The following is a 9,772-nucleotide window of genomic DNA, read 5'->3' on the forward strand; positions in this document are numbered from 1 at the left end:
GACCCCGGACTCGGAAGGGCGTCACTACGACTGCGAGTTCCTGCCCTTCATGGAGATCGGGAGCGTGGCCCACAAGTACTACCTCATCAACATCCGCCTCCCCGTCAACGAGAGGAAGGGCATCAACGTGGGCATCGGGGAGATCAAGGACATCCGCCTGGTGGTGAGTGCCCCTCCTGCTGCTGCCCGGGGCTGCTGCACCTCCCTTCTTGCTCTCCTCCACCATCCGCAGCAAGGTCCTGCTCTTCACCTGCCCTTCCCTGCAAACCTGACTTGCCCCCTTCCTGGGGGTGCCCTCTTTGCCTGCTGCCTTCTGAGGAGTCCTGCATGAGCCTTAGAATCATAGAATCCCAGGGGTTGGAAGGGACCTGGAAAGACCATCCAGCCCAACCCCCCTGCCAGGCAGAGCACATCACACTGAAGGTGCCCAGGGGGGTTTGAATGTCTCCAAGGATGGAGTCCCCACAGCCTCTCTGGGCAGCCTGGCCCAGGGCTCAAGACCATTCAGCCCAACCCCCCTGCCAGGCAGAGCACATCACACTGAAGGTGCCCAGGGGGGTTTGAATGTCTCCAGGGATGGAGACCCCACAGCCTCTCTGGGCAGCCTGGCCCGGGGCTCTGTCACTGCACAGGAAAGAAGGTTTTTCTGACATTCACCTTGAACCTCCTATGCTCCAATTTGCACCCATTACCCCTTATCCTATCAATCACTGGTCATCACTGAGAAAAGCCTAACTCCATCTTCCTGACACTCACCCTTTATGTATTTATAAACATGGATGAGGTCACCCCTCAGTCTCCTTTTCTCCAGGCTGAACAGACCCAGCTCCCCCAGCCTTTCCTCATCAGGGAGATGTTCCACTCCCTTGGGCAGTGCCACCCTCCCTCACTGCCCTGTGACCACCTCCAGAGTCAGGCTCTTCCCACAGCTCCAAGACTTTCCCTGGGTCCTCCCCAGAGGCCTCCACCAGGTTAAGCTCTCTCACACAGGAGCTAAGGAGGAGCAGAACAGCAAGGTTCTGGGGGCGCGTGGCTCATCTCGGAGGTGACCATCGCCGTGCAGATGTCTGGGGTGGCTCTCAGCTGTCCCCACTCCTGCCTTCACTTCAGGCTTGGTGGCCAGGGGTGCTCCCAGCTGGAAAACCTCCCAGCACCGCCGCTCTCGGCGGGGGGGGCGCGTGGTGGCTGCAGACAGGGGTGGGAGGGCCCGTGTCTGGAGACGTGCATGAAATTGGCCGATGATCTTCCCAGCAGCGGTGACTTGTCCCCTCGGGCATCCCGGCCCTTGGCTGCCAGCAGCCCTGCCAGCTTTTTCCAGGCTGCGTCACAGCGCTCCCCTCTCGCCTGCTGTGGGTGTTGGTGGTTGTTTTCAGGGCTTGTGAAGCCACCTCAGATGGTGCTGAGCAGGCACTTGCTCCCTTCCCCTGTGTGGGACAAGCCTTGTCTTGCCAAGAGGAGTTGCATCTCCGTGTGCTGCCCCCCGGGTGCCTCCTGCCAGCTCCCAGGAGGAGGAATGGTGCTAAACCCCACGCCTCGCTTTTCCTTAGGGCATCCACCAAAACGGGGGCTTCACCAAAGTGTGGTTTGCCATGAAGACCTTCCTCACCCCCAGCATTTTGATCATCATGGTGTGGTACTGGAGGCGGATCACGCTGATGACACGCGCCCCTGTCCTGCTGGAGAAGTGAGTAGGGGCTCCTGTCCTGCCTGTGGTGACCCTCAAGCAACAGGACCCTGACCGAGGTGGGCACTGCTCCCAGGCAGAGCCCACGGTTGGGGAGAGAGGGTTGGTCTCTTCTCCATCCCCTCACCTGGGGAACAGGAGACCTCCATAGCTTCTCTTTCCCATTAAACCCATGGAGAATGAGTAGCTGCCGTTCCCCGTGGCTGCTCAGGGGGTTGAGCCCCAGAGGGGCTGCTGGCAGGAGGTGACATCCCACCACCCTTGCCCATAGAGTGCCAGGTTTCCTCCTGTTGCTCCTCACACAGCTTTGGTTTCGAGGCCCCGTGTCCTTGCCTTGCCAACCAATAGAAGAGATGGTGTTTCTGCCTCTCCAGGGTCATCTTTGCTCTGGGGATTTCCATGACATTTATTAACATCCCTGTGGAGTGGTTTTCCATCGGGTTTGACTGGACTTGGATGTTGCTGTTTGGAGACATTCGACAAGGCATCTTCTATGCCATGCTGCTGTCCTTCTGGATCATCTTCTGCGGGGAGCACATGATGGTGGGTGCTTTCCTGCCCTGCTTGCTGCCAAACCTGCCAGCTCCCTTCTGTGTCCTGAGTGTTGGAAGCCATGACCCGAGGGGGCTTCGGGCTAAACTGCTTTTCCTTCTCCTCCCACCCCTTGACCCTGGGATTAGGACCAGAACGAGCGGAATCGTCTCTCAGGGTACTGGAAGCAGGTTGGACCCATTGCTGTTGGCTCCTTCTGCCTCTTCATCTTCGATATGTGCGAGAGGTGGGTGCAGCAATGATCCTGGGGTGCCCCTTCCTGGGGTGCCCCTTCCCCAGCCACCTCCTGCAGCAGGGACCAGCAGTTTGGCCCCGTGGCTGGACACACAGCCCCATCTCACGAGCCGTGCTGGTGCTGCCCAGCAGTGTGGCCTGTCCCACGGGACCATAAAGAAACACTTCCCACCCTGTCTCCTCCTCCTCCACGTGGGAAGCAGCATGGGTGGCTGTGTCCAGGCTGCAGGGCACGCGTGGGGCTCTGGGAGCTGCTTGGCTGCTGTGGCAGCTCCCTGTTCTCTCTGCTCTTCCCAGGGGTGTGCAGCTGAAGAACCCTTTCTACAGCATCTGGACCACTGAGGTCGGCACGGAGCTGGCTGTATCCTTCACATGGCTTGGGGCAGGCTCTGGCTGTGTCTGCAGGAGAGGGAGGTGTTCTCCTCCTGTCAGGCACCTGCAGGGGGTGGGGAAACACCCTCCTTTTGGCAGGCCAGGGGTGGGAGGGGGCTCGGGTGCTGTGGGAAGAAGCAGTCATAGAAGCATGGAATGGTTTGGGTTGGAAGAGACCTTAAAGCTCATCTAGATCCAACCCCCTGCATGGGCAGGGACACCTCCCACCAGCCCAGGCTGCTCCAAGCCCCATCCAACCTGCCCTTCAACACTGCCAGGGATGGGGCAGCCACAGCTTCTCTGGGCAACTTGGGCCAGGGTCTCACCATCCTCATCTTACAGAATTTCTTCCCAATGTCTCACCTAAATCTCCCTCTTCCAGTTTAAAGCCATTCACCCTCATCCCATCCCTCCCTGCCCTTGTCCCAAGTCCCTCCCCAGCTTTGACCTTCTCTAGTCCTGGCAGGTTTAGGGGCTGGGTATCTCTAGGGACTGGTGCTGTTCTCAGGGCAGTCACCGTGGAACTGAACCTCCCCTCAAGATGTCAGAGGTTTGGAGGGAAGCACAGGAGATGCAGGTCCTGGGTGTCACCACAACAACCCCAGAGCCCGGTGGCTCCAGCAGTGCCCACTCTGCTCCACTGTCCCCAGCTGTGCTGGCATCTGCTCTGCTTGCTGCCATCCCTGGAGCACACCTTGCTGAGGCATTCCCATTATTTGCTCCATCCAGCTGCCAGCTCCCATGGATGGGCTGTGTCCCTGCCTTCATTTCGACCACCAGCCCCCTGACAGGAGCCTCTCCAGAGATGGTGCTGGTTGGGAACAGCTTCCCAGAACTCTGCAGATTCCAACCGGGCAGCCATTCCCATGGGCCATCCCTGCTCACTGCCACGCCAAGTACTTTGGGGGAGACATGGGGACCTGTGGTCCCTGCTCCAGCACAGCCCCACTCCCGGGCAGGCTGCCATCTGGGGGGGCTGCTTCCCACCAGGAGGTTAATTATGCTCTTTGGGATGATGGTAAAATAAGCACCAACCACCGTGTGCTCCGATTTCTCTCCCACTCGGGGCGTTTTCTCTTAACACACACTGCCCAGATGGCCTTTATTATAGTGGCAGGGATCTGCCTGTGTCTCTATTTCCTCTTCCTGTGTTTCATGGTCTTCCAAGTGTTCAGGAACATCAGTGGGAAGCAGTCGAGCCTCCCAGCCATGAGCAAGGCTCGCCGCCTGCATTACGAGGTGATGTCCCTCCTTGTTGCACTGGCTCTTTATTTTTGACCCTGAAGGCCATGCTGAGACCTTCTCTACCCATCTAGTCCTGAGCTGGAAGAGCTGATCTGTCGTCTGGGCTTTCTTGTGTTGCTCAAATCCCCCCAAACTTTTTTTTTGTTTAACTGCCATGAAGTTTCTTATTGATTTGGGTCCCCAGTCCCAGTGCAGTGTTTTGAACTCAGGAGGTGTGTTTGGTAGCTCCCCTGCCCTGGGACTGGCTGCCTCCTGCCAGCTCACTGGGCAGTGTTGGAGGACAGAAGAAAACAGCCCAAATTACCATCTAAATTACTCTGGGGGGTAAGCCCATCAGTTCCCCTTACCTCCCTTTCTCCTCCTGTAATACCAGTTATTGTGTTGAATGGAAAGTATTGCCAAGACCACCCTGTTCCATGGTGTGAATTCAGATTTTGGGGGGTTTTCCTAACCAGGCTGCAGGAGGGGAAACTGTCCCACCAGGACCCCAACGGGAGAAGTTCAGCCCATGGTTTGGTACATTATTTCTGTCCCTGGCTGCTGCCAAACATGAGGAGCTCACTTTTAAGAGATTGACATGAGAGGACCTGTTGTTCCCATGGGTGTGTAGATATTCATCACCAGTGTTGTCCTGTCAAACGATGGTCACTTCTGATTTCACCAGCCCAGGTTTCACCTGTCAGGAGAGCATATAAAAAAAAATAGCACTTCAGATTGCCCAGATCAGAAGATGATACTGAGCTGGCTTTTCTTTCCATCTTCCCCTTTAGCAAGAGGCACAGGGCTTCAGCTCCTCTTGTGGAGCTGCTGTGGCCGAGCTCCACGTGCCAACATCTGGCAGGCACAAATCTGGTCTGGAAGAGTTAAGTGAATGGCCACGTGCTGTCTCAGGGTGGCACAGCAGTTACGCACACGCTGACATTTCCACCCAAGCTCCAGAAACAGGTTTAAAAAAAAAAACAACCAACACACACACACACAACAAAAAGAAAAGGAACCTGTGAGCAGAAGTGTAAGAGCAGTGCAAGGCAGGCCAGGCTGCCAGCCCTGCCACCCTCTGTCCTACAACCCGTGTCCTCCTGGCCCGGCTAGCGGAGTTGTGCCAGGCGTTGGGAATTGCTGCCCTGTCCTCCTGGCCAGAGGAGGTGAGGGTGAGCCTGGAAAGGACTCAGAAGCCACTGTGGCTCAGCAGCTGCTCTTGCTGAGCCGTGCAAGCTCCCCACAGATGTTTGCTGTACCCGAGCTGGGAGCTGCCGGGCGGGCGGGCGAAACCCACAGCACACGCTGACCTGCCTCCTCTTCCACCTTCCCTCGTGGTAAATCAGTCACAGAAACAGATGTCATGGAAAGCAAGAGCTGTCCAGACACGCACAGCACCCGGGAGGAATGCAGACGTGTGGGGAGCGGAGAGTATGGGCTGGCCAGGGCAGTGGGTGGAGGTTGTTTTGCTTTGGGTTTTTGTGGGTTGGACCTTTTTTTTTCCTTTTTTTTTTTCCTTTTTTTTTTTCTTTTCCTTTTTTTTTTAATACTTGTGTGTGCTAAAACCAAAAACAGGTTTTGTGGATTCTGTGAATGCGACCAGTGACTTTTCTCTTACACAGGGGCTGATTTTTAGGTTCAAGTTCCTGATGCTCATCACCCTGGCTTGTGCAGCCATGACCATCATCTTCTTCATCGTCAGCCAGGTGAGTGCTGAAGCTGCTCCCTCTGAGAGCAGCAGCCTCCAGCTCCCTGGCTGCTGACAGCATCAGCCAGCTTGCTCTTCAGTCAAGATGTGCCTGTTATAAGCAGATTTGCTGAGGAGTTTCTTTCCAAGAAGCCATTTTCACTTCTTTGGAGCACTGCCATGAAGTGGTTGAGGCTGAAGCCCCCCCAGGGGGCTCAGGGCAGGGCTGGGACTCTGCTCTTGGCAACACCAGCCAACACGGTTCAGTCCTTCCTGAGAACCCAGGAGGAGGAAAATGTTCTGTGCACATTGAAAGAATCCAGTGCCTTGGTGTGCCTATGGAAAAATGACAGTTCAACCTTTCCTGGGCTGACTTTGCAACCCTGCTGTTCCCAGAAGAGTTGGGACCTGTTTGTTCTGAGCTCTGCTGCAGCCTCTGCTGAAATGAGCTTAGGTCACTGCTTAAATGTGCTTTGGTTTGTTCCAACTGACTTTTAAGTTTGCGTCCATTTCAGAGGTGTTGTTTCTGGTTGTTCTTAAGCATAAGCAGCTTGTAGCTTCAGGAGAGCTGAAGGTCCAGGATTACAGGTGCAGCAGCAGCTTCTCCCTCCCTGCACCAATTCAGCTTTGGGGTACAGGGTGGGTCTCTGTGCAAAACACAGCAGCAGATCATTTTGCTCTTAATCATAGAACCATAGAATGGTTTGGGTTGGAAGGGACCTTAAAGATCACCTAGATCCAACCCTGCTTCATAGGCAGGGACACTTCCCACCAGCCCAGGCTGCTCCAAGCCCCATCCAACCTGCCCTTCAACACTGCCAGGGATGGGGCAGCCACAGCTTCCCTGGGCAGCCTGGGCCAGGCTCTCACACCCTCATCCTAAAGAATTTCCTCCTAATGTCTCACCTAAATCTCCCTCTTCTGGTTTTGATCCATTCCCCCTTGTCCTCTCACTCCCTGCCCTTGTCCCAAGCCCCTCCCCAGCTTTCCTGCAGCCCCATCAGGCATTGGAAGGCCACTATGAGGTCTCCCTGGAGCCTTCTCTTCTCCAGGCTGAACAACTCCAGGCTGAAAAATCTGTTAAGCCTGAAGCAATGGTTTGAGGAATGCCACTTGGCACTTGGATTCCTCGTTGTGTGCTGATGACCATAATCATGTATCATAGTCATAATCACATGGGCATAACACAAACCATCTTGTCCAGCTGCTCTTCCCAGCCTGGCTTAGCTTTCATCTTTCCCCCTTCTGTCTTTCTTTCATGGCAAGCCAGCATTTCAGCCTGAACAGTCTGTGTGTCTTCAAGGACTGTTCATATTGGTGATTGAAGTCATATTAATATTGATGGTGTTTTTGTGAATCTTGACAAACCTCTGGGTGTCTAGGGCTGGTGCTGTCAGCCAGGACCCTCTGCTCTCCACATTATTCATGCTGGTTTTCCTTCTACCCAAGCTCTGTTTAGGGAAGACTGATGCTTGCAGGTGCAACTCGTTGTCTCCTGGGTGGTGCCCTTTGCATGGCAGTCTTTGAGGAGCACATCTGTTATGGCAGGGGTGTATTGCAGAGTGGGAGAGATTTTGTCATGTTGAAGAGTGGTTAATCAGAGTCACAGAAATCCTGATGCACTCGTGTTGTAAGGTCCATGTTTTTCCCTGCAGGTGAAGGCTGGAGAGGACAGCCCTGCCCTGACTCCTGTGTCACTGACTCTCTTATACTCCACTTACTCCATCCTGTTGAATTCCTACCGGTTCCCTCCAAGTTAGGAGCCTGAGGGGGGTCACTCCTGTATTTTTACAGAACCTGCTGGTGCTGACAGGCCCGTGTGTCTCTGTTTCCCCCGGGCAGGTGACCGAGGGCCACTGGAAGTGGGGGGCCATCACCATCCAGGTGAACAGTGCCTTCTTCACCGGCATCTACGGGATGTGGAACCTCTACGTCTTCGCCCTCATGTTCCTCTACGCGCCCTCGCACAAGAACTACGGGGAAGACCAGTCCAATGGTAAGTGCCTCTGTGTGATCTGAAGGCTACCCTGGGGAGGCAGTAAATGCCTCTGTGTGACCTGAAGGCTCCCCTGGGAAGGCAGGGATAGCAAGAGGGCGATACCTTTTTGTGCCAGTGTTGGGGTTGTTTTGCCGAAGGGCGGGTTCAGCACATTGGGACGTTACGCAGGTGATGGTTTGGTTTTCCTAGCAGGCATTTTAATTGATGTCTAGGTTAGACAGGTTGGAGCATTTAGCCAAGGTTGTCTAAAACCTTCTAGGTGGTTCTTCTGCTTTTTAGCATTGCCTAGTGTTAAGCGTGTAGCTCAAATGGAGGGATGAGGAGAGAGAAAACAAAAACCTGGGCAAGCGGAGCATGGAGGTGCTTTTGGATTCCTTTATCCACAGTCTTCAGTGGCACAGAAACTGTCTTTTGCTGACATCCATGTAGCTAAACAGCTGTAAAGAAAAGCATTTATAGAAGTGCTGCCTAGTCTATAGCTCAGGTACCTCCTGTGAGCCTGAAGGGATGTTGTGGTTTAACCTCAGCCAGCAACTAAGCCCCACACAGCCACTTGCTCACTTCCTCCCTGTGGGATGGGGAGAGATTCGGAAGGGCAGAAGTGAGAGAACTCGTAGTTTAAGATAAAAACAATTCAGTCTGTGGAGCAGAGGCCATGCACAAGCAAAGCAAAAGAAGGAGTTGGTTCACTCCTTCCCATTGGCAGGCAGGTGTTCAGCCATCTCCAGGGCATCAGTCGGGCTCCATCACGCTGAGCAGTGACTTGGGAAGACAAATGCTGAATGTCCCCCTCTTCCTCCTTCTTCCTGAGCTTTACCTGATGAGCATGACCTCATAAGGTGTGGAACATCCCTGTAGCCATTTGGGATCAGCTGTCCCAGCTGTGTCCCCTCCAACTTCTTGTACACCCCCAGCCTGCTCACCAGTGGCGTGAGAAGCTACTAGAGAGAAAATCAACTCTGTCCCAGCCCAAGCCAGCACAAAGAGACAAAGCAGACCTGTAACTTTCTCATTGTGAAATATTTTATTGTGAGACCAGGCTAATGGAGTAACTTTTGTTTCCCAGGTGACCTGGGGGTAAACAGTGGGGAAGAGCTTCAGCTGACCACCACCATCACCCACGTGGATGGGCCAACAGAGGTTTATAAGCTGGCTCGCAAGGAGGCTCAGGAGTGACACTGTGGTGGCCTCAGCTGGGACCCTGAGCCGGGTGGAGAGCAGAGGACCACACAACACCCTCCATCAGGAGACCTCTTGGACCTACCCTGCTTCTCCAGCACCCCGTCCCCAGCATGTTCTCACCAAGCGGTGACACGGAGCGGAACGTTTGTAAACTCTTTCATAGGGTGTAGTTATTCTTGGGGGGAGGGTCGTGTATATTGTGCTACACTCCAGCACGTAGAAACCTGCCAGCAGAGCATTAAGGTTGCAAAGTCACCCGTTCAGAGGTCAGGAAGGGGCAGAGCTGACATGGGGCAGTTCCAGTTCACCTGCTGTGTGCAGGGAGCTCCACCAGGCAGCACATGCCCGGCACCTGGAGTCTTCTGCTTGTGTCCAACTGGAAATAAGGTGGCAATGGGAAGGAACTAAAGCTGATCTTAAAAAAAATATTTCATTCCACCATCTATAATTGCATTGAACCTTGCCTGAGGTTGTTAGCACAGCTCTGCAGCTCCCCAGCAAACCTCTGCCCCTGGAAGGAAGCGTGGCCAGGCCAGGGAGGAGGCTGTTGGTAACAACTAAGGCTTTAGCAGAAGCAGCAGCACGTCCTCAGTAGGTTCTCCAGCTGTTTGTTAAATACAGGGAAATGTAAAAACAGGATTTCTCAGCTGAGTTGAAGGAGAAGGGAGTGCTCCTGAGTCCCCAGAGGTGCCAGACCCACAGCCAGCTCCTGCCTCTTACAGCCTCTCTGGCTTCCTTCACTTCTGCCCATTTCCTCCATCCGACCCTTTTGTTACAGTTCATTCAGGTTTTTTTTTACTGCTCAGGTGCCATGGTGAGATGGGAAAGGCCACTGGAG

The 9,772-nt window shown here is 54.4% G+C and overlaps 1 protein-coding gene across 1 annotated transcript in view; it reads left to right on the plus strand.

The window, feature by feature from the left end:
• The window catches only part of WLS (wntless Wnt ligand secretion mediator), a 28,255-nt gene extending 19,224 nt beyond the window's left edge, over window positions 1–9,031 (plus strand). Inside the window, exons 5-12 of the mRNA XM_009994593.1 lie at window positions 1,548–1,684; window positions 2,059–2,227; window positions 2,365–2,462; window positions 2,768–2,831; window positions 3,938–4,081; window positions 5,689–5,772; window positions 7,596–7,749; window positions 8,819–9,031. Coding sequence (XP_009992895.1) covers window positions 1,548–1,684; window positions 2,059–2,227; window positions 2,365–2,462; window positions 2,768–2,831; window positions 3,938–4,081; window positions 5,689–5,772; window positions 7,596–7,749; window positions 8,819–8,928 — 960 coding nt within the window. The 3' untranslated portion in view covers window positions 8,929–9,031. The remainder of the gene's footprint in view (window positions 1–1,547; window positions 1,685–2,058; window positions 2,228–2,364; window positions 2,463–2,767; window positions 2,832–3,937; window positions 4,082–5,688; window positions 5,773–7,595; window positions 7,750–8,818) is intronic.
• The last annotated feature ends 741 nt before the right edge of the window (window positions 9,032–9,772 follow it).

Source organism: Chaetura pelagica, unplaced genomic scaffold (genome assembly GCF_000747805.2).
Source record: "Chaetura pelagica isolate M959 unplaced genomic scaffold, ChaPel_1.0 scaffold243, whole genome shotgun sequence".
In the NCBI taxonomy this organism is placed as follows: Eukaryota; Metazoa; Chordata; class Aves; order Apodiformes; family Apodidae; genus Chaetura; species Chaetura pelagica.